We start from the raw sequence: 24,679 nt of genomic DNA, 5'->3' as shown, positions 1-24,679 counted from the left end.
TCCATAGTCTACGTAGACTGAAGGATGCTACTTCTACTAATATTGATCACACCCTGTACAGTTAAGGGTTGAGATGCATCAATTATATGTGTCTCTGAGTGTGAACTTGGTACCTATGAAAGTGAGGGGCTAGTCAGATTAGCGAAGATAAGCACTTTGCTAGCTTCTCCTGATCTGGAATTTCTTAAGTGCAGAAGTCCTGGGTTCCCTACATACACTTTTGCCAGCATCCATCAGTTGTGATCTGCAGTTCCACTAGTGTATACTAGGAAATTATGAAGCAGTTACTTGCCAGAATGGGTCAAATTGTTTGCTAGTTTTGGAGAATAAACATTTTAACTTGTGATCAAAGACTAGATTTGAAGCCAGACTCCACATGAAAGACTAGTCCACTGAACTACAATTAAGTTGCATTTTATTCTCTCTGGTGAAAACATGACACTGAATCTAGGTCATCAGAACCCAGAAACACCGCAACATACTCATGTTTGAAAGTATACCTACACACGAATACACAGAGGCACACGCACACAGAGTACCAGAAAAAAAGAGCGCTTTTGACACTTGATTGCATTTAAATTCTCTCATTATGCTGAGAGCATCTAATACTAAATGCCACACTTTTAAATAAGAATGTGAAAGGTCTCAAAACCCATGGCATTTATATGCTATATTCAATGCATATGTACAACTGTTTCACCTGCAAATGCAAATTATCAAATTATCAATGCAAATTATCTTCAGGAATAGAGCTCCAAACCAAAATATCTTGAAGCCAACTGGCCAGGTATTAGGTGCTTGGAGGGCTTGGCCTATGCCCTATAAATTGAAATTAATTTATTAGGGAATATATAACCGGAAGCTTTGTAGCAAGGGAAAGTAATTACACTCATGGGGTAAACATGTGGCAGAGAATACAAGGACTTAATCATGTGCACTGCACAGGAAATGATAGCTTTAGACAACTGATTCTTGAATGCTGGAGAAAGTACTGTATCCTGGCCACATGATGGCATAACAAATGAGAACAAGTGTATGGAGTCTATAGCTTACTGCAGACGCAAAGACACGTCTCAACAGCTGCGTTGCTGAATAGGTGGGTATGAAAATTCTTTTCCATGCCAGGGTTTGATTTTAAAGCCACTGGCACAAATGTGGGTAAATTTTCAGCATTCGCACAGTGTAGGGGGAGAAAGAGAGAGGATTAGGAGGCAGACATTTCAGAGGTCCAAAGGAAAGGGATTCAACAGAATACAGCTCATAGATGGAAGAGTCCTACAACTCAGCATAGTCTGTGCATCGCTAGCTCCATCTGCAGGTATTTTCTCCTTTATTAAGATTTTGAAAGAACTGGTAAGGGGCCACTGATGTGAGTAGGCTTTGGTTACCAGGGAGAAATCCTCTCAACTAAATGGTTTGAATAGGAGAGTATGAAAGGCTCCTGCCCAAATGCAGAATACTGAAAACACAGAAAAGCCTAAACTATTATGACCATCCTAGAAACACAACTGATAAAAGGAAAGTGAAGAGACATCGTTAAGGTAAAACCCTTATCTGTAACACAAACATCACTACAGCATTTTATAGAAATACTTTACATAGGAATTGTTGGGCCGGCTCAGATTTGTGGTCAATCACCCTGTCTCTTCGCAGTGCCCGGCACTAAGACTTTAGAAGAAGATACAAGAACTGTATAATAGGGAAATGTGGGGTAATCTGTTTACCTTAAGGTCTCCTCCTAATCTCTTAGAATGTGGAATATTTTAAGAAGCAGGTTTCATATCACCCATAAGTTAGGTATTATACACCTCTTCCAATATTCTTTTTCAGAATTAATTTTTATAATTCTGGGTAGTCTTGTTCCACCCAAAAAGGTCCAATCCCTCTTTGGTTCTCACTAAATTCTTGACTCCAACAATAGCCTGTGGCAATAAGCTCCATTGTTTAATTACACACTGAGAGAATTATCTTATCAATTTTGAATATCATTTTTCAAATTCATCAGAATGTCCCAATGTTCTTCTGGTATGACATAAAGAACAGACATTCCTTATCTCCCTTTTCTAGGGCATTTACTATCGTGTCCCCTCAAAGTAAGCAATCCAAATGTTTACAACTGGTCTTCATACAAGAGTTTTTCCACACCTTTAATTATTTAATTATTGCATTTTTCTTTATGTTTTCAGTCAACGTCATTCTCTGATTTTCTTGCATTACTCAGTGCTGAAGTGTTTGAGATCCAAACGTTGCAAAGGTTTTTTTTTTTTGTTAAAATATATTTACTTAGAAATAAAATGTTTTATAAAACCTGAATGTTGGGGCATATTTGCCCTGACAATGGCAATTATAATTGTAAGGCAAAAGCACTAGTGTTCTCATTTTTATTGAATAAAACCATCTTGGTCTCAATTCATGAAGCTTGCAAACATAAAGCCTTCATAGCCTAGCATTCTCACACTGAATACCACTACCGGGCCAACTGCAGAAAGAAGAGGTGGAAAACTTTGGGGGCAAGGCTCAAGAATCCTTATAAGTGTTTTAAGAACAAAGAACAAATGCAGTGCTCAAGATAACTTGTCAAATTGGTGCTGATGCCAGCCAGTTGGGAACAGCCTCTCAGAAGACATCTTTCATGCCTCGCTCCACTCTGTGCAGGAAGCTGTTCAAAGTAGCACGATCCCTTAGACCTCAGAGTTACTCCTTGAAGCCTGTGAAGCTCAATAGCCATATTTTTCATTCAGATGAGTTTTGCCATCCCCGCTTTGACCTGACAGACAAGAGAGACAAAAATATATATATTTGCTCTTCCAAGATTAACTCTGAGATAAGAACGCAACTGTTTATATACAGCTTATGTTTGACAAGCAGGAAAAGTATAGCAACCCACGCAATGGATACAACAATACTAGGCTCCTTTCTATACATACTTCCTGACAGACGGCAGTTGTGGGCCTTTACATGACTACTACTATCTTTCCTGCTTATTTGGTTCCTCCAGAGTCTCCATTATGGTAGCTCAGAGAAGAGACAAATCCTCCCATTAGCAGATGGAGACGGGGGTGGTGAGGGCAAGTGAGAGAGCTCTCTCACACAAAAAAAAAGCTGGCTGAACACACCCAGTTAAGGCTGTCTTCTGGTCAGTTGAGCCAGGATTTTTGCGCTGGTTGGTTTGCTTTTACCAGTGATAGTGGAGCGCAGCCCTTTTGTTCACTTAACTCTAGGTTAGAGCACTCCTCAGTGAAGTTCCTTTCCTGTCTCTCCCCTCCCAGTGAGGGTCATCATTTTAAGCCCCTAATTATCTGAAATTTTGAATAAGACTACCACAAAACCATACAAAATCTGATCTATGCACTTAATATGAAAGTAATATGCATAATTCAAACTCTCATTAAAAAAGTATAATTGAAAATTCGCTGCATCATTAAAAATAACCACAGAATGTTAAATAAAAGTGACTTGAAGGTTGATTAGAAAAAATAATATTTACCTTTCACTCTCCACACAAATTGGATTTGTGCCCCTATTAAAGTCATTCCGTAACCTCTGCCACAATAAGTTAACCAGGCTTGTCTCTCCAAAACACGATACAAGTTTTAAGAAGGTTTGTGATTCAAAGTTTTGTGCAAAAATTCTACAAGAAGTTTTAGAGGACCAATCCCAAAGGTTGCTGAATGTCCCAGTAACTTGAATAAAAGTTAAAGAGTGCTCAAAACCTCACAGCTTTGATCTCCCTTTCAAAACCACCACCATCACAATGTGAAAAGAGACCCCAAAAAGAACATTTGCATTGAAGCTCATTGTCTCTTGCAAGGAGATTCTCGCCATACCAACCCTCTCAAAGACTACAAATTTTAAAAATATACCAACAGGATAAACTATGTTTTTGTTAAATTGGTGTAATGAAAGTAAGGTAGGACTGCAGAAATAGTACATACAACAGTGTAAAAAGTACATGTATGTCTTACAGTCCATTCTAAATACCTGGTATGTGTAAAATAGCCATACCAATTTTTAATTTGTTTTGGCCACACTTCAGGGATCTCAGGATGACTTTACAAACTGATTTCTGATTTATAGGGGTAAGAAGTAAGAGGAAATTGCTTGGTACCTGCAGGAGGGACCCACACACAGTAGTCTGGGTCATCTTCCGGGTACTGTGAAGAGGAAAGTGCTTGCTGGAGCTGCAGAAAATAAAAATTGAACAGATATTTTTAAAGCTGCAGCATTCCTAGTGTAAAGGTCCAAAGTGTTTCAAAGAGTCAGTTTTAAGCACAAAGAAATGGTGTGTGAGGGGAAAAATGCTATGGAGAGGTGGATGCAGTTTCCTTACTATGAAAAGTCAATGAGGAGGTGCAACAGGAGCACAGTGAGAGATTAACAGAACTGAGTCTCAAAGCAGAGATTGAAGGATACAATCCCACCCTCCGATACCAGCAATGAAATCCTCAGTGAAGTCAGTAGGAGCTGAGTGAACTCATGAGGGAAGTAGTGTACATTTCATTTAGCAGCATGAATAATACAAACACAGGATTGTGTCCATACTGTGATCAAATTAAGGTTACAATGAAAATGTTAATTTTGTATTTGCTGACTGCTGAGGGTTTAGGTTTGTGAGCTTAATGTTACATTGGTGTCAATTTTGCAATGATTTTCCCTGCTTAAAGAGGAAAAAAAGATTAAGCTGAGACTTTCAAGAGTGCTTAAGGGATTTAGGAGCACAATTCACATTGAAAAAAATATATTAAGACCAACACTTTCAAACGTGAATGCCTGAAGTTCAGCTGTTAAGTAAGTGTGAGCTGGTTTTCAAAGGTGCTGCACACATCCTGCTCCCATTAACATCAGTAGAGTTTGTGATTGTTAAGTGCTCCTCAAAAATCAGGCTATTTTCATCAAGGCCTAACTATGAAGATAGCAACTAAGCTTAGGCACACAGTTTTAAATTTTTGGGGCCAAAGCACTAATCTCTCAACTGTTTTAATCTTTTACTTCCACAATTACGTAGTCAAAAATCCAACACAAAGAACAGCTTAAAATAAAACACTTATATTTAAGTTTTAAATCACCATTTGATGACTTCAGTAACTTCACCAGAAGTTATGGGTCTATTGGAGAAAACAGGTGGTTGAAGTTCTATGGCTTGGTTCCTTCTGGCCTTGAAGTCTATATTTGCTAAACACTGATTTTGTACACTGGTTATCACATTATGCTTAAACATGGCCCTACCAGCAGGGTAAAAGGAGTTTTCCAGTCCCTGGGATCAGCTGAATTCTCTAAAATTAATCTGGATCACAGACTTCTGGGAGATCTAGTTTCCTGGAAAGTGCCAGATAACCTAACAGAAGTATTTAGTATTACGAGAATGTTATAATATTAGAATGCTTGAAGTGAATTGGTGTTGGTTTGACACCCCTGCAGACTGAAGTCTTCCAGTTATCCATAGAAGGGGAATAGCAAAGCTTGTAGCAGTACAAATTTATTACACTTCCCTCACTAATATGCTTCAACCTAGCTACAGAGGAACAAGCTCCAAAGAATGTTGCTATGCAGTCCTTGGCTTCTTTGCAGGGATTGCTAACTTTGGAAATTAATTAATGCCAATGGAAGCATTTTTTTGGATTAGCCGATCCTACTGGGGGCTAATGGACATTACGTCTCTTTGCTCTATGATGCAGTGTATTAGCAAGGCATGCCACCAATTACAAAACCTACAATCAGAATGTGATATGTCAAAATTGCCAAACTGGATAAACTTTTAGCTCATCTAATCCAGTACCTTGCCTCCAACCATGGCCAGTACCAGATGGTTTACAGTAAGGTACAAATCACCATGATGGTAAAATACATCACATATGCCTACAGGAAAAGGTTCTTTCCAACCCTAAGTGCCAAATGGCTGGGTTTATGCCTCAAAACATGGAGGGTTTCTGTCCCTTACAACTCTACCCTTCTTATGAATGCACAGAAGGCTACTTATGCCTTAGCTTCAGTTACAATAAATTCCACAATATTAACAATGGCCCCTTTCCACAACTCCCAAAAGGAAGAAATTATAGTAAAGGCAACACATGTGGACTGCAGATGTAGTTCCCAGGTTTTTGTCCAACTGTACTAGCTTTCCAGACTTAAGAACTCTGCTGAGTGAGCCAGCATGCACAATGCTAAGGCTAACCCACAAGGAAGCTCTGTAGTAACAGAACTGGGATTTGGAGCATGCCGAAGTCTATGGCAGGCTAGAGCACATATAAGCCAATGAAAGATCACATCACTGCAACCCAGTACAAAATGTTTTCAATACAATTGGAATAGAATCTTTGATGACTGGACTGAAGAGATGTCTGGTTTTATTATAGCTTCTACAAATCTTTACCATCCCTGAAATGCTCACTCAAACAGGCTAAACCTCTCTAGTTCAGCACTCTCTCGTCCGGCAATACCTGTAATCCAGCATGATTTTAGTTAGCTGGGAGACCACTTATGGATGTGACTAAGGTTCCTGTGGTCCCATAATGTTTGTTTCCATCCACCAGTCTTGGCTCTCAGTGTTCTGTGCTGTTATTTAGCTGTAATTGACCCCTAAATGCCTTCTAAGGACCCAATAAACAGTGGAAGAGTTGGTAATGCTGCTAGACAATACTGACTTCCTGTGGTCTGGCAAATTCTCTTGTTCAACACTGATTAGGTCCCAAGAGTGCCGGACTAGAGAAGTTCAACATGTAGCTTCTTAGCATCCACTGACTCCATAGTGACTTGCAACATCTCTCTTATGTTTCCTGCACCAGGAGTGTACTAGAGAGAGAGAGATCACTGTCAGAAAGCTGTACTCTAACCAAGTCACCAGCCAACACCACTCATAGTGAATCTTTCTAATTAGACTGTAGACTCTTTGGGGCAGGGACTGTCTTCCTATGAATAAGCACACATCAGGTATCATTACTTACCTTGCTTGGGCCATTAACTTTTTTCTTGGGACTCTCTTCAAATGTCTTGTACACTCTCTCAGGCACTGGGAAAAAAAATCTGTTTTATAGCACACTGTATTGTTCCTATACCATGAGTCAGCAGCTCTAGCCAAAATGAGTTTACAAAAAGGCCCGTCTAAAATAAGAATCAAAGGACGGATGCATTAAACTTGTACCAAAATTCAGTTTTTATTTTGAACAACATGCTACTGTCATTAGTTTACTGAGATTAAATAAATCTGGGGAACAACTGCAGTTTAATGTACTTGAATCTCTATTTTGGACTCCATATAGTCACATTTGAAAGTGATTGGAATTTAATGAGCTAACAGCTCTCTTCTATCTGCAGTTACTGTAACGATAAATTCTACCAGTTAAGAAATCTTCCCCCTGCAGATTACAAGAGAATACAATATCGAATATGGAGCATGAAAGCGTCTTGGACTTTGGATGTCAGGTGTTTGTACATTGGGCTATGTAGACAGAAAGCAACTTTAGGAAATGTGTGGAACCAACTTACAAAAATGGCACTTTACCGGCTATAGAAATATCGGGCAGTAAAAAAGAACAGTGAAAAAGCATCTGAGAGGAATAGCCTTGACTCTCCTGTTTTTTAATCTAAGTGATTCTAGGTCTCAAACTAATGTGACATTGATATTCAGACCCCTACAAGCCAAGAAGAGGATGGTCTCCCTGAGGAATCTTAGGATGCCATAGATTATCATGTGGGAAGGGAGAGTAAAAGAAATCATACAGCTCTCTTCTAAATGTTTTGCATGCCACGTCAGACCCTGATCATGAGGATCAGATGGATTTTTGTAAAATGCATGACAACATTTGAGCAGCTCATAGGGCACATGATAATGCCACTGGATACCTAAGATTTGTATTGGCACAAATCTTCACACATATGTTTCCCCTCAATAATATGAATTAGTCCTAAGACAAACTCAGGAGGGAAAAAGGGGGATTCTTTTTCACACTTGGTTCTCACAAGATCCTGCTGTCACACTACTGCATTAAGACAATTTTGGATATAGAGTATAGAGGGCCAGGGAGAGGTGAAGTGACTTGTCCAGAAATTTCACATTTAGGCTGCGGCAGAGTAGTGAGTAGCCCTTGGATCCTACTGGATTCCTAGTTCCCGGCGTCAGATAGAAGACAACGCTTTCCCTTTTGCAAATGTGCATGGACAACAGCTACTTTGGATACATTTTTAAGTCCATAATCTTCTTCACAACTTCTGTATTGCTCACCTGGAGACTTCTCTTGTGATAGGTCCACCTGACATTCATTCTCTGTTGTTTTTAACTCCTTGCTGATGGACTGAGACTGAAAACCAATACCTGTGAAACACAGCCAAGTCAACAGAATACTCTTCTCAGGCATCCTAAGAGGCCAAGTGTTAATATGTCCAAAATTACAATATACTAGAGTAAATTTAGCTGGAGTCATTTCAGCAATGATATTCAAATAAAGGGACAACTCTCTCTAAACACCTGAAGAGATTAAACATAGACTATTTCACTACAACACTGGAAAGAGAGCTTAATTAACCCATAAAGACTGTTTAAAAATGTATAATTTTAACAATTTGGCCACATGATACTATACATTACGGCAAGGAGGGAGAGCTGCAGATGTGAGGGAATAAAACAACTTACTCCAATGTCAAGGATGACTTTTCACATGCAGAGTTGGTAATTGCAAAATAATTTGAATTTGGATGTGAGCTACCTACAGGGAATCAAGAACCTGTCCTTACAGCTTTTAAAATGTTTTTCCTCCTCAGTTTATAAACCTTTACATGTATTGTTATAAAGAAAACTGATTTCAGTGTAGGTACATTCCCTTCCAACAATGCCATGTATTAGCCTGTTACTGTAAAACACTCAAGTGCTGCACACTGGTTTACCAAAGTGGCTGGTCATGAGCCTCAGAAAGGATTTCTTGTCTCTCTCTCTCCTTTTTTTAAGTCAAAATTATGGGAAATTTTCTGTTGTTTAGGGCTTTAAGACAAAACCAGGTGAAACAGATCCAATAACTGAGTTTATGTCCTGAATGCTGAACTCATGGGCACAAAACTGCAAAAAAGAACTCTGCAAAGCATCACATGAACATCTGTGAAGCAAACTTCAAGCTCTATGCAACTCTGGAAAAACTCAGTAGTTTATAGCCACAAAATCTAATTCAGGGCAAAGGGCAAAAATGCAGCCACTGTTTACCATGGTCAGGTTCCAGATTTTTGCTAAGAGAATTGGCAGGAGAAATAGTCTCCTGTTCTACTTCTTCTCTTGCCATTTTCATTTCTGTGTTGTGTGTTCCCACGGTTGCTGCTTTGATATCCTGATCATCCTCCTCCTCTTCCTCCTCCTCCTCCACTTCAGGCCCATCATCTTTCATTTTTAACAAGCTTTCAGGGACAGCTGGGCGCCTGAGAGGCAACTTCTGTGGATAAAAACAAACTGGTGTAGCAGTGCTTAGGTGACTAGTGCTATGAATAGCTGAAGAGACACAGACAGGCTTATATGGAAAGGTCACAGACAGACAAAACAGGAAAAATCATGCGTGTTTCAGTCATATGAAAAATTAGGAAAGAAATACCAAATGGATGAAGGTTTCGTCCTAAGAATCACAGAAAAGTATTCATTGCAGGTGAAAATGAAGAGGGACAAGAGATATTGTGATTGTCCCCAGAAGAGCAGATGACATTTTTGATATAGTCATATTGGGAATGAAACCAATAATGCATCCATACTTAGCTAAATGGGCAAAAAGAACAGAAAAGGAAGTGAAGGAAATCCAACGATATAAGGATACGAAAAAGTAAAAGATATCTTAAAACTTACCCCGAGGCTTCCAGTTTTCAGTTTGAATTTTCGTCCCCCTTTCATTGCACCAAAGAGAGGCAATGTTAGCTTTTTAGGCTTGCTCTCTATTTCCAGACCATGATTCCCAGTCCTAACAAAGTTAGACACAAAGAAGAGCCATTAGCACATGCAACGCCTACAGTAATTTTCCAAGTATCAATCTCTTCTATTTAAGAGAAGAAACACTTTCAGCACTAAGGTGATCCTATGAAATAAGGACTCACATCTGTACTGTGTGATCCTTCTGGGTGGGAAAAGTTATTGAGAAGCAACACTGTGTGTGTGTGTGCGTGCGTGCGTGTGCGCACGCGCACACGCACAGAGAAGATAATGATCTCATTGCTTTAATTCCATTGTTGCTGTGCATCTCTGCAGCATTCCTCTTACATGGCAACGGTTCATCTGACCCAGTGATATGCCAAAATGACATATCAGATGTAGAACAGGAGATGATACCATTTGTATCTTTTGCTAGTTGTACATTTTGGCATCATTCCATTTGCCACGACAACACATTTTTATTGGCACAATATACAAAAGTTATTGATGTAGACTCACTGGGGTTTCAGCTCAGGCAGTTCTGCAGGTGTAACAATTTTTATTAACCCTTTCAGTCTTTGCTGTTCCTTCTTCAGTTCAAAGGAGCGCAAATGAAGTTTCTTCCTCATTACGCTGTCTAAGGAGCCTCCCGATTTTATTTCGGTCATGAACTCATCCAAAGAATCCTGAGAAGCTGGCTGGGACTGGGCTGGACAAGACAGTTGCAAAATGCACATAGTAGAATGGGTAGAAGAAGAAGAAGAAAAAAAGAGAAGATGAGTCTCATTCACCAAATTTAACCTTTAAAGACTGAAAAGTGTGTGATGGCGGCACCTTAGTATCCAAGACTAGTAATAATATACTACTTTCTGTGCAAAACCTTACTATTCAGTTAAACAATGGGCCTAATTTGTCACTGGGGAACAATTAAATTGAGTTTCCTCAAGGATTAATTTGATTCAATACACATTAGTCTATGTAAATCCATTTCTGATCATTAACTCAAGTAATCATTCTTTTGAAGTCTGTATGTCCTATCCTTCATAAAAGCTACTTCATCTGTGACTCCTATTTATACAAACTTACATAGTGTTTAGGCACAGAGGTAGTCATGCGAGTCTGTATCTTCACGAAACAAACGAGCAGTCATGCAGCACTTTAAAGACTCAGATCTTTAGATGTGGGTCTGCCCCAAACAAGCTCATCACCTAATAAATTATTTTGTTAGTCTTTAAAGTGCTTCATGACTGCTGATTTGTTTTACAAGTGTTGATAGTAAACACTGTTTTCTAATCGAGGAAGCTGAATTATATTTCGGAAAATAAAACCACTTCTTTCCCCCTCCCCAAGGTCTGAGTCCGTTTCTTTACAGACACTACTGATTCATCCCATACTTGTAGACATAAAGTTGTTTATTTTGCATCCAAATTCTGTTTCATTAGGCTTTAGAACCTCAGGTTTTTCTTGATAATCTTATATTAACAAAGGTCAGAAAAATTCTTTTCTTGGATTTTGTCAATGGTACACAAGTTGCATACACAGAATTGTATTAGAAACAATGAAGAGAACTAATTCAATGTGGCCAGATTTTTTGAGCCCTTTGTTGTTAGGCAAGAACTTCTGCCTTATTTTAACTAACTTATGCTATGCTAAATTTTGGACAAACTTAAATCTTTGTAACTGTATGATGAAGTGTACGTATATATGTACACGTGTCTGTAAACAATTATGTAATTTGCAAATTTGGAAATCTCAGCCCTAACTATACCAACCCTAAGTATTTAACTTCCAGCTCAAATTAATTTAGCCTTAATTATAAACCAGAATTGATTAAAAGCAATTAAAGTGGATTTCCTTTTCTTGGGCTTTGTTTAAATTTTTGTGATAAGTATATTTTTGAAAGTGATTATAAGGTACTATTAAGCACACAAAAATATTTTTCTCTAGTTATGCAAACATAAAAGACTGCAGTAACTGGGTATTTCTGATATAGAACAAAATATAGTTTCAAGTTTAACAAATCACCCAAAAGATGTAGCAGCATGCAACTGTGATTACTCAAAAGATCAATTAGGTAATAGGATGTAAATTATTATTAGCTGGTATGCTCTGTGTTCTAACTTCCCTTAGGATAATGATATATCAACATTAATGAAAAAGCATTGGAAGTCCACTAGCAAAAGCTCTCATTAAGTCTACTTTTCTCATATATAATGAATACCTTTACGTTGAGTTAGAGTCAGTGGAGGCCTGCAAATCCGTGGCTCATTTTTACAGATACGGATGCAGATGCAAATTCTGCATCTGTGCAAGGCTATATTAACCAGGACAAAGGCTACCACTGTTAAAACTTCTAAAATGTAGAGATAAACTATGTCAAAATTCTCCCTTATGTGCACAATGCCTATGAAATATTTTTAAAGTAAAGCCATGTATAGAGATACTATACAGTACACACACTCCACTTCTACTACTAAACTTACAAACATTCTGCACTATATGATAGATTAACTCATTTTTAGAGAGATGTTCGGCATGCCACTAGATTAAGTATCTAAACTTTACAGTAAGCCAGTGAATGGACATGCATGCTGTAGACTCAAAAATCTCCTGAGCTGAAAAGTCAATGGGAATTAAGTTCTCAGCACCTCAAAGGATTAGGCCTCAAAATGAGTGTGATGGCCTACCCCAGAAAATGGATACATACAACCTTGCCCCATTGTCAGATGGGCTAGCTGCCTCAGCTGTTACCGTTTCAACATGGAGGATGAGCAATGTGTCAGTGGCAATTTCAGCAATGAGGGGTAATTACAGAAAGCAGCTTTGTCTCAGGTCAATATAACTTTGGACAAACCAATCTGTCTTCTGATGAGCAGATCAAGGAGCAGGATTTATTACCTCAACATCACAGTAGGAATCCCTACCCCACTGATGCCTGAGGAACTAGATTTTCCAAGCTCAGACTATGGAGTACAGGTCTTGTTCTTCTTAGTTTGTCATACCTGCAGTATTACAGAAAATTGCTGGGGAGACTATAATTAGACATTTCCAGAGAAGGATTAATCGTGGATATTGTATTTTATGTTACAGGGACAAAAACTTTAAAGGCCATTTACTTCACTATCAGCTTGTACAATAAGAAGAGCAGTTTTGCTAACAAAAGTAAAATTGAACATCTCTGTGCATTTGGCTTTCGTTTAGCCGCACCAAAGTATGAGAGTTATCAAGCTCCCCCATCACTAGCTTAGTTCAAGATGAGTTTAGAAAGCAACCCCTAAGATTTTATTGATGTCTCTCTGACAACCACTTAATCATTAAAGGTGATAATTTGACTCCTTAGCCATGTCTACACGTGCACGCTACTTCGAAGTAGCGGCACTAACTTCGAAATAGCGCCCGTCACGGCTACACGCGCCGGGCGCTATTTCGAAGTTAACTTCGACGTTAGGCGGCGAGACGTCGAAGTCGCTAACCCCATGAGGGGATAGGAATAGCGCCCTACTTCGACGTTCAACGTCGAAGTAGGGACCGTGTAGTCATTGCGCGTCCCGCAACTTCGAAATAGCGGGGTCCGCCATGGCAACCATCAGCTGAGGGGTTGAGAGACGCTCTCCCTCTAGCCCCTGCGGGGCTCTATGGTCACCGTGGGCAGCAGCCCTTAGCCCAGGGCTTCTGGCTGCTGCTGCGGCAGCTGGGGATCCATGCTGCAGGCACAGGGTCTGCAACCAGTTGTCAGCTCTGTGTATCTTGTGTTGTTTAGTGCAACTGTGTCTGGAGGGGCCCTTTAAGGGAGCGGCTTGCTGTTGAGTCCGCCCTGTGACCCTGTCTGCAGCTGTGCCTGGCACCCTTATTTCGATGTGTGCTACTTTGGCATGTAGACGTTCCCTTGCAGCGCCTATTTCGATGTGGTGCCGCGCAACGTCGAAGTTGAACATCGACGTTGCCAGCCCCAGAGGACTTGTAGACGTTACTCATCGAAATAGCCTATTTCGATGTTTCTATTTCGATGTAGGCTTCACGTGTAGATGTAGCCCTTGAGTCCTAGAGAAGGGTCTGTGTGTATGTATGCCTTACACTGAAAGGTCAGCTATCAGACTGCAGCTTAATTTCTTCCTCTTTGTTTTCACAGTCTCTCCCAAGCGAGTGTTAAGAGCTTGGGGTTTCCCCACAGGGGGACATCCTAAGTGTGCCCTCCTAAGTTTTAAAGGGGGGTTCTCTCACTTGGGTGGTGGCAGCTACCTCTCAGGGTCAGATTGTGGCAAGTGCTAGGTAAGAGGTGCAGTAATTTAACCTATCACTGACTCATCCATTCTTCTACACTGCTGTTCTTAGAGGGCAGGAATGCGATCACTCAGAAAAAGCCAAAGCTTTATAAGGCTTCACAAACTACTGTGATGTAATAGTGCTGACAGACTACCAATACAATGATAAAAAAAATTACCTAACATTAGTGTACAACATTTCAGAAACCATTGACCAACTTCTATTATTAATATGAGCTACCAATTTAAATTACAGAGAAAAAAACAAGCAGCCAAAACAAGGACTAAAATAGACTGCCCATTGATCTAAGACTAGTTATAGTTCATACTAGCCCTGTGTCAGGAAAGCATTGTTGAACTGAAGTACAAAGTAGCCCTGGTACTGTTTCAAAGTAAGGTCCGATATTTCAGTCAGACAAGTCGAGCCATAAGTGCTGGCATTCCCAGTTTTTCCATAGTACAAAGGATTCATATACTTCTTAGTGAGTCATGACACACTGGAATTGACAAAAGTTCACTGATCAAGATCTTGCTCTTCTCCTGTCCTCAGCTGCATTATGATTTAGCAGCTACCTTGAGAAGCAACAGTGCTAGGAGCAATGCTTTACCCCCTATAAAGGCTTGAGATCCCAACCCTCAATAAACATAAAGCATTAATTTTTACCATCTACTTAAGCATCAGCTATCTACTGTTGATGTCATGCAAGAAAGGAAAACACAAAAAGACGCCAACACAAATGCTTTTAGGTTCAGATAGACTTGCTAAGCAATGGCCCTGGACACAACCTGAAACAAAACATTTGCTCTAAACTAGCATTGGTATTGGTTTGGTTTACCGACATGTAAAAGCTGATCTTATCTTGCAGACATAAAAACATACCTACTGTAAACTGAAATGATCTCCATCGGGAAGATGCTAAAATTCTCAGAGAAATTTTGCTCACACAGAGTCAGAAGCCCCAACCTTTGCTTATGCAAACTATTTCTAGTAGAAATTGTACAGACAAAAGGCTAAGTATAATTTCCCCCAGACATCACCTGGCTCCCTAACACACAGCCTACAAGTACATTTTCTCTGAACTTTTTAAGGCGGACCTTTTATATGTCCAATATTTGTTTTGTTTTAACAAAACAATTTGAATTCTTTGAAATTCAGTGTATAATTTACAGGCTATTCATTAAACACATTTATATTTAAAAATCCCTATTTGAAAGAAAGGGAGCAGGAGGACAGTTTGCATTTCCGTGCTGCATTATCAGGTCTTTTAAGTGGGCTTGAGGGAAATGCCACCAGATGTCCTTGGGAATGCACCTGCCCCATTGCTTTACTTTCAGTTGTTAATGATAAACATCTGCTTTCAGAGGCTGGGGAAGAGTATATCTCCTCCCTCCCTGCTACAACAGTTTATGAGACAAGTATCAGAGAGGTAGCTGTATTAGTCTGTATCTTTGAGAACAACAAGAAATCCTGTGGCACCTTATAGACTAACAGATATTTTGGAGCATAAGCTTTCATGGGCAAAGACCAGCTTCATCAGATGCATCTAAAAATAGGCAGGCTTGCATGCATCTGATGAAGCGGGTCTTTGCTCACAAAAGCTTATGCTCCAAAATATCTGTTAATCTATAAGGTGCCACAGGGACTTCTTGCAGTTTATGAGAGTAATGCAACCAACCCTAAGAAATCAGTATAACTGACTTTTCAACAAGTGCTGTCAAATGAAAGTAAATCTGAAGAAGCAAAAATACACTTTCTCCTCTGATCCTTTGGTTCTGGTAACCTCAGTAGTTAACGTAACAAAAGAAGATATAAAATTTGCAACATGGAAGTAGGATTTTTGAGTTGACAGCATCCTTTTAACTTTCTCTGTGAAATGCAAGAGCACATTCCCAGCGCTCAAATTTAATATAGTTGCATGCACTTATATTCAGGGATCATTCCATAAGGAGCCCTGAAGACAAGACTCTTTTGTTTCCAAAACACATTTGCAGGAGATGAGGGAATCAATCCTCCTAACTATTCCCATAAAAATCTCAAAAGTTTTGCCTTTCAGGAAGGTTAGATCTGACTTGAGTTATGAAACTATGATCCACACCCAACCCAAATGGGGCTTCCCACCCACCTCAAAAGAACAAGCCTGGAATCCTAACTTTGACCTCACGTGACAGCAACTTGCAAATTCACCAGACAGACAGAAGGTCCTAAAGATCAAGTAATTTTCAGGTTTTTCCATTTCAGCTTTTACAGCTGCAGTGACAAAGATGACCCATATAGAAATCATCTGCACAGAAGACTTTGGTCTTTTGCTTCCTGTAAAAGAATTTGGACGGTGGGGAAGAATTATCTTCAAATAGGGTTAGTGTCACAAATGTGGTACTCTGATGAGTACTAGATTACCTTGTTAAATTCACCTAACTAGTACAGCCTTCCTTACGTTAGAATGTTATGTACTGGTAAGCTATCCTGCATTTGTTATTAATACCTACAACCCATATTGTATTCAGTCTGAATGTGGGGCACTGATTAAATTTTCTCTTTGAGACCAGTGTGAAACTATTGCCAGCAAAATGACCTGCAAGCCTGCTTACTTTTAGACTTCACTTCTCCATTTTCATTTAGCACAAATATGTAAGACATATATACAAAAACTGGTCTGTTTCCAACAGTGCTCACTAAAGTAAGTTCTTTTAATCAGAAATACTTTGGGCATTACCTTTACCTGAAGCCTTCAGCTTCTCTGTTATTTCAGAAAGTTCTTTTTCAGCTGCATTTAACTTTGCAACCTACAAAGAGCCACACAATTAAAAAACATTTAAAACATTTTAAATTATTCTTAAAAGCAGTATTGTAATTTGGTTTCACACTTCTGATCTTTGGCCAGTTGCTAGCTCAAGGGACTGACTCTGCTTCCAAACAATTTCTCGGGTCTTTCACATGCTATTCTTATCATTTTACTTCTGAAGCATCAAGCTGTGCACATGCCTGGATAACTGTGTTATACTATCGTCACCCTTGTCCTTCCTTCTCAAACCCCTTGTCTGTTTATGACAAGTTAGGGTCAAGTCAGGTTCAATCCAATTTGTATGCTCTTTGAAGCAGGATCAGATCATCTTGTATTGGAAGGTACCATGTGAATTTTTGACATTTGGAAATTATTTTACAATGGCATGAAACTGTTTTTGTGCCTTTTTGCTCCGATGCTCAATTCACCCATAGCTCTGCCCAGTCAAGCAGAAGAAAAACTGCACAGGGCAACAAAATATAGTACAGTTCCCCAGAACAAAGTGTGCACTACATTCTGGTAAATCATTAGATGAAAATCACCATGAAGTATTTTCACTCCTCTGATCAATAAAGTTGCAAATTCCCCTTGACTCCCGTATTTTGCATGCGTGAATTTAGGGCTCATGCCTGGGGACTGGAATCCTCTATCCACAGAGCTGGCGCAACAGATACAGCAGCAGAGCAAATATCTGCAGTACTGCCTTCCTCATATTCCTCAATTGTAAGCAGGAACAGCTTTGCGATGAAAGGGCTTGTTCCCCATGCACAATCAATCAATCTCCCTCCTTTTTTCACTTAAGCAGCTAGAAGGAATTATATTGTGCCAAAAGAGATGGCAGTTTCAGTGAATGTACACACCTATTCACTGAGTTTGTCTGGGATCACCAATGAAGTGCACATATCCCCCTGAAGTGCTGGTAGCAGCTTTCTGGCACTTCCACCCTGTGCTGGAGTCAAAAGGCTCCTACGCATATGCCAACAATAATCTTCAGTCCTCCTAGCCTTCATGTTGCCTGGTCTATGGACACTGAGCTCTACTGATACCATTCTAAGTCAATCATTTCTCATTTACAGATCTAACATGGTCTCACAGCAATTTAAGATCTCTTTAGTCTTGCTTTGCAGCAAAAGCATATGCAAGACTGATTACAGCCTGAAGTCAATGTCCTATCTGGACTGTTAACCTGACGTGGTTCTTACCAGTGAATCAAAAGTCTCTGGCTTTTCTTCTATTTTTCCAGCTTTTTTCATTCTGTTCAGTCGTTTCTTTTCAACAGCCCCAGTTCGATCAAGGAAGGTGTCATCATCACTGTCATAAAAATCCTCCTCTTCCCAATTCTTTGCTTTCCTTTTCCTGGATACTGAAAAGGTGAGGGGGAAAAGCAAAGCAGCAAAAAGAATTCAAATTCTGGAAAAAAAATGGTTTGAAGCCAGTCGCTACATCACTGATTTAAACCTTGTTAGTACCACACAGTTGACCAATACATAACGCATACACCAGAGAATGCAAGATTTTTTTAAACTAATCCATGGCACATACAGCAAGCTCAAAATTTCTTAGGAACTAGAAAACCCCACCAGTGAACAAACTACCAATAGAAACTGACAAGTTACCAACCTGCCTCTTGCCGCAGCACACCTCTAGCATCCAGTATTCGGCATGCTTCCAATGCGCACTGAATCATTGCTTCCTTTTTCTTTCCTGAGTGGATAGCCTCTGCCACCAGCTGCTTCCCTGATGCATCATCCACAGGTAATCTATCAAATTCAGAATTATAGAACAGCTGTGAGGCATTACTAAAGGTGGAACCTCTCTAGTCCAGCACCCTTGGGACCTGACCAGAATCAAACAAACCAATTTGCCGACCACAGGAGATCAATATTGTCTAACAAATTACCAACACTTTCCCTGCTCACGGCTCTCTTAGAAGACATTTACGGATAAATCACCACTAGATAACACCACAGAACACCGAGAACCAGGACTCATCATTGCGCTCAAACTTTATGGGAACATGGGAGACTACGTCAAACTCATGGTAAGTGATTGTGGAGCTAACTAAAATCATACTGGATTACGGGTGTGTTGGACTAGAGAGGTTTAACTTGTCGGCTAATCTACTCTTTATTCTTTCCATCTCACCCTATTCTCCTTTTCGGTAAATATTTTCATGTTACAATTTTTTACAATACTAGTCAAAGCAAATTTTTACCTAGCTTGAGAAGCAGGACTTCTTACACCATAGTAAAACAGCACTGAGAAGCCAAAGGAACTAATTTAGATCCCAAAGTACATTTAAGCACTTGCACCCTTGCAAATGTTATACCAATGCTAGACATTAACATGCCATATTACAGCAGAGATTCTCAAACATGTTACAAGCCATTCTAAGCTATGTTATCTGGTCATACAATAACAGAGCTTAAATGCTCTGTCATTCTGATTATTTTCTTGCTTACCCCTCCCAACTCCAACATGATGTTAGCGGTCTTTTTGAAGAACCTTTGAAGCCACTATTTTATACCATCTAAAAGTTTGGAATCAGATTTCAAAGAATATAAAGCATCAATTTCTATCTCTAACTGTTTGTGAGACACTAGTAGCTAAATTCTTCCTCACATACTATTTCAAACTGTTGTATTTCTCAAAGCAGGGGCAACTGAAATAGTTGCCACAATCTGATATTCCTGGAGAATGGAAAATGGCAAACCAAGAAAGACTGGGGAAAAGAATACAGATAATAAACTAGGTGGTGATCCATCCACCCCTCCTATTTCAATTCCACTGCTTAAACCTAATCTCATTTTGGTCTCAGTGCAGATGTAGCAATCAAGCAAATGACTTCTAAAACTGCAAGGAAAGCCTCTAACTTCAGAAAGTCAATGCACACTATACATACTTAACCTTGCAGAGCCAGGTATTGTGTCCATGGTCATCATATTCATACTCTAGCTCTTCTCCTGCACAGGAAATAAAGAAAAAAAGTCGATGCAGCAACCCAAGTTGTAATACCCAGTGGCCACTACTTGTGATAGAGAAGGACAGCAAGGGTTAAGCAAAGGAAGGAAAATAATCGTTTTTCTGATTCATACTCCCCTGCTTATACATCTATGGATTGGATTTGCCCTAAGCCATCACATCACCCTAGGCAGCTGAATATCGACTGCGACTTTAAGGTCTCTTCTGAATTGTGGTTTTCTACACCATCTAAGAGTGACCTGTATTCTTGGTTCATCAGTTGTGACCTTGCTTTTACTTATACTAAAGTGAGCTGAGGTTACAGTAAGATCCAGATGTGTCATCATTTAACATTCCACCAATATTTTAATCACTTGAAAACTTTAGGAGCAATAATTTTAAATCGATGTTAACTTGACATTGCCTTCTATTTTAATTTCTGCATAATATTTTTTTCATAAAACACCTTATCACAGCAACCACCCTCTAACTAGATGGGTTTGAACTGTGATGTCTCTGGATCCTTTAAACATTACTCTTCAGATTTGGTTATAGAAGGGCTGTCACTCTAGAGTGGTGCAAGATGCTGACACAATTTCCAGTCTGGGAGCCAGGAACAGAGTTTGAACTCTCTGAACTAAGGCTAGGGGTGCAAAGACAAGCGTTTCAATGAGAACAGCTACACTGGTTCAGTGCAAAGGTCTGTCTAGCCCAGTAGAGCTTGTCTTTGTACAGTGGCCAATGCTAGGTGCTTCAGAAGAAATTATCAGAAGAGGTAATCATCAAGTGATCCATCCATCCCTTGTCACCCATTCCAAGCTTCTGGAAAACAGAAGCCAGTTGCACTATCCCTGCCCCTCCTGGCTAACACCCACTGACAGATCTATCCCCCATGAACTTAGCTAAGTATTATGGAAAACTCGTTAATAGTCTTGGCCTTCTCAACATCCTTTGGCAAAGAGTTTCACAGGTTGACTACTTATTTTGTGAAGACATACTTCCTTTTGTTTTAAACCTGCTGTCTATGACAGTCATAGGGTGACCCACACCTAGTTCTTGTATTATAAGAAAAAAATAATACTTCCCTACTCACTTTCTTCACACCAGTCATGCTTTTATAGACTTTTATCATATACCCCCCCTAGTCATTTCTTTTCCAAATTGGAAAGTGCAGGTCTTATTGTTCTTTACTCGTATGTGTGTGCCACAGAGTACACTAGAACAGAACAGAGAAGTTCAGTTCCTACATTACAGATACAAGGCAGTGACAAGTATGGCATCACCATATGTACCACTATGGGTAGATGCTCAGATGACATAGGACATGTACAATACACATACCTTCCCTGTCAAAGAAACCCTGCAGCGCCTTCCTCGGGTCCTTCAAATAAAAGGCTTCTTGCTCCTCCTGAAATTCAATGGCAATGGGATTTTCTTCAACCTCATCTTCCTCTGCATCTTCCCCTGGAGGGGGAATACATAATACATAATACATCACTGCAAACAGAATTCAATGCTAAATTTTCATCTATCTACTTTTCACTGAGAAGACTTTAGCTCCTATTTCAGCAACTTCATAGCGAGGTAAAACCTCTCTTACCCATTCCCCATGAGCAACTCAGATCATTACTCTGATTGCTCTCATTTCTTTTCTCTTCCTTTTCTTCTTGTTCATCTTCATCTGAGTCCTCGCCTAACATTGTCTTCTCTAACTTCGCCTGCTGCTGCTCGTGCAGAGCCTTCAGCTGAGTCACAGTTAGTTCCGACTCAGAATCCTGATCCTCTTTGGGACCCTGCAGAACAGAACACAGAAAATATCTTTAAAGAGGGCATCTGGAACAGTTACCATTTTGTAATAGAAAAGCAAATAATATATGATACCGTCAATTTTTTTTTATAGTTTTCTTATAAAATAAAGCTCAGTTTACCTATTGTATTTCACGTCCCTAAATCCTCTACAACTGGACATAGTAGTTTTCACTTCCCACCTACCTAAGAGTAGCATTAAAGATGCCACACTCAACGTGAGATATGGCTGCCTTTAATGGTAGGCCAGATGACCCCTACATATTCTTTAATTCATAAGGATGTGGTTACAAGAAACTAATGTTTAGGAAGTGCTCTATAAGCATCAAAAGAGCCTGTTATTTTTAATAACCCTGAACTGAAAGGGATTATTGTTTTAGCTGCTAGAAATATACTGCTAAACTACAAATCAAAATTAAACTGAGTGCTTTAGCTTTTTCATTTACACCCCCCCATAAAAATCCATTTCCGCTCTTAAATTTGATATTTTAATTAGGACTACTTTCAGAAACTCTGCATTTGCCAAAGCAGAACATGTACGTTTTTTCTATGAAAGTGCACCATTCCAAGACATGCACCAATTTTTTTAACTGCAAATCTTGCTGAAAGAAGTAAACATACAACAAATGCATTCTTCATACAAATTACCCTGTAGGACTAATCTATAGGACTATATAGCTAACTTGTCACTTTAGAAAAAACAAATACTAAAACCAAATAAGCACCAAAAAAAAAAAAGTTCCATCTAGTGTGAAGTACTGTTTTTGACCAAAAGGCATATACTTCAGAAGGTTTTTCCCCTCCCCTCCTAGTTAATGACTAACTAAGCCAATTACAGAGCATTATACAGGATATGAAGCAAATGCCTTCCTATTTGCCACAAATCACTAACTTATTTTCTCAAGTTGCTGAATAAATAAATTAAGCAACATGAAACAAGGACACTTCCTTAAAAGAATGTGTAACAGCAACGAAGGGTCCTGTGGCACCTTAGAGACTAACAGAAAAGTTTTGAGCATGAGCTTTCATGAGCACAGACTCACTTCATCAGATGCTGATGAGTCTGTGCTCACGAAAGCTCATGCTCAAAACTTTTCTGTTAGTCTCTAAGGTGCCATAGGACCCTTCGTTGCTGTTACAGATCCAGACTAACACGGCTACCCCTCCGATACTTAAAAGAATGTGGTCAGTCTGACAGTTGGTCAGCTTCAGCATTGTCAACTCTTGCAACTTCATCATAGCTTTTACAATGTCTAGTAAATGTCTTAATGCTCTAGCACCTGTAATGTGAGAGAGAGACTCAGCTCTTTTAAAAAGTGAGTTTCTTGCCTTCAGGGTTGCAAAGCAAGGCTTGAAAATGTGACACAAGTGCACCACAAAGGCTGAGAATCCAGACTAACACAAAGACTCTGAAATATTTTCGCAAAGTCATGAATTTTAAAAGCCCAAATCATGATTTCTGAATACACAGGTTTGACACAGCTGTAAATGCAAAGAGCGAGAGTCAGACTCCGCACACTTAGGGCAGCACATATCATCATAGAACCATAGAGCTGGAAGGGACCTCAGGGGGTCATCGAGTCCAGCCTCCTGCTTCAGGCAGGATCAACCCCAATTAGATCAACCCCAATTAAATCATCCCAGCCAGGACTTTGTCAAGCTGGGACTACAGGAGTAAACACAGGAATTACAGGAGTAACCACTAGCTGCAGTGAAAGGCAGCCTGCATCCATGTTTGTCAGGTGGTGCGTCGTTACAAAGATGACAGAAGGACACTTTACAGCTGACAGTAGCAGCACAGACTCAAAAAGCATGGCTTAGGTGGGTAGCAACCTTTGCAAGCCACATACTATGTTCAGGCACAGAGGACACTTGGCTCTACTTCTCTAAGCAGGGCCTATGCAGCTGTTTATACCAGAATCTGTGCTCTACACATAAACACAAATGCAGCCCTGCATTCAGAGGTACTTTCAGTTGCTGACCCTAGACAGTTTTGGGGGTTTACAATCACAATTCCTCATTTGGAGACAGACTGCCCCATCCTGCTCTTGCCGCACCCCCCGGCTTGAAGCAGTTTCCACCAGGTGCAGGATTTACAGCCTGTACTTTGCACATTACCCCATGAGCAGTCCCCACATTTACAGTCACATTTGCCAGTTTGGAGACAGGCTGTCCCCTCGTCAGGCAGGGCAGGCACCAGACGCCCTGGCGTGGAGTAGTTTCCACTCTGTACAGGGTTTACACTTTAGCCCAAGGCCTCTCAAAGCCGTCCCCGCTCCACACATACCGTACAAACGGTCCGAACGCCCCTGCTCCGCACTCACCTGCAGGACGAAGAGGCGGGAGCTGCCCCCGAAGCGCAGCGAGTGCCCCACGCGCACCCGGCAGTAGGTGCGGGGCGGCAGCCGGGCCTTGTTGAGGAAGGTGCCGTGGGTGCTGTCCAGATCGTAGACGTAGAAGCCGGGCTGGTCCTGGCCGCGGTACTGCAGCACGGCGTGGTGCCGCGACACGGACGGATGCTCCAGGGCCAGGGCGCAGCCCGGCAACCGCCCCACCAGGAACCAGCTCCTGCCCTCCAGCCGCAAGGTGCCCACGATGACGCCGCCCTTCAGGGTCTCCAGATCGTAGCCAGCCTCGGCTGGGGGGCAGCTGCCCCACGGCGGCTCCTGGTAGCGGGGCTGTGGGGCGGGGGCGGGCTGTGGGCCCGGGAGCTGCTCCGAGCTCTCGGCCGGCGGCTCCCCATCCGCTGCTGCCCCCTCGGGGCCCCGGGGAGCGGCGCCCACCTCCTTACCCCAAAGCGGAGCCGCCGGCGGCGGCAGCGCCGGTCTCTTGAAGGCCCCGACATCAGGTTCCTCTGCGGCCGGCTCCATCCCTCCGAGCTCGGCCATCGCCGGTCTCCCAGGTCCGTCCCGAAATCGACCCTCCGGAAAACCTGCTGCACAGAGGTCGGGTTCCGGCCGCATCCCTCCGCGCGGGAGACAACCAAGGAGGGACGG

At 40.8% G+C, this 24,679-nt stretch overlaps 1 protein-coding gene across 2 annotated transcripts; it reads right to left on the bottom strand.

Annotated features, from left to right (window-relative positions):
• Positions 1-398: 398 nt before the first annotated feature.
• On the bottom strand, positions 399-24,612 carry SLC4A1AP (solute carrier family 4 member 1 adaptor protein). Of its 2 annotated transcripts, none has more exons than XM_074989810.1 (14): positions 24,008-24,612; positions 21,478-21,670; positions 21,219-21,341; positions 19,819-19,879; positions 18,537-18,676; positions 18,119-18,279; positions 16,854-16,917; positions 10,391-10,580; positions 9,812-9,923; positions 9,188-9,410; positions 8,219-8,308; positions 6,942-7,006; positions 4,109-4,181; positions 399-2,767 (listed from the first exon to the last, which is right to left on the bottom strand). In XM_074989810.1, exons 1-14 carry the CDS (start codon positions 24,569-24,571, stop codon positions 2,718-2,720), a joined length of 2,109 nt encoding a protein of 702 aa, XP_074845911.1. In that variant the 5' UTR covers positions 24,572-24,612; the 3' UTR covers positions 399-2,717. The 2 variants fall into 2 exon arrangements, with proteins under 2 accessions (XP_074845911.1, XP_074845910.1); XM_074989809.1 differs by having other exon boundaries at positions 16,848-16,917; positions 24,008-24,611.
• Between the last annotated feature and the right edge of the window lie 67 nt (positions 24,613-24,679).

This window comes from Carettochelys insculpta, chromosome 3, assembly GCF_033958435.1.
Source record: "Carettochelys insculpta isolate YL-2023 chromosome 3, ASM3395843v1, whole genome shotgun sequence".
NCBI classification, from domain to species: Eukaryota; Metazoa; Chordata; order Testudines; family Carettochelyidae; genus Carettochelys; species Carettochelys insculpta.
The sequence above is the reverse complement of the archived record's forward strand: the minus strand, read 5'-3'. Positions and strand labels throughout refer to the sequence as shown.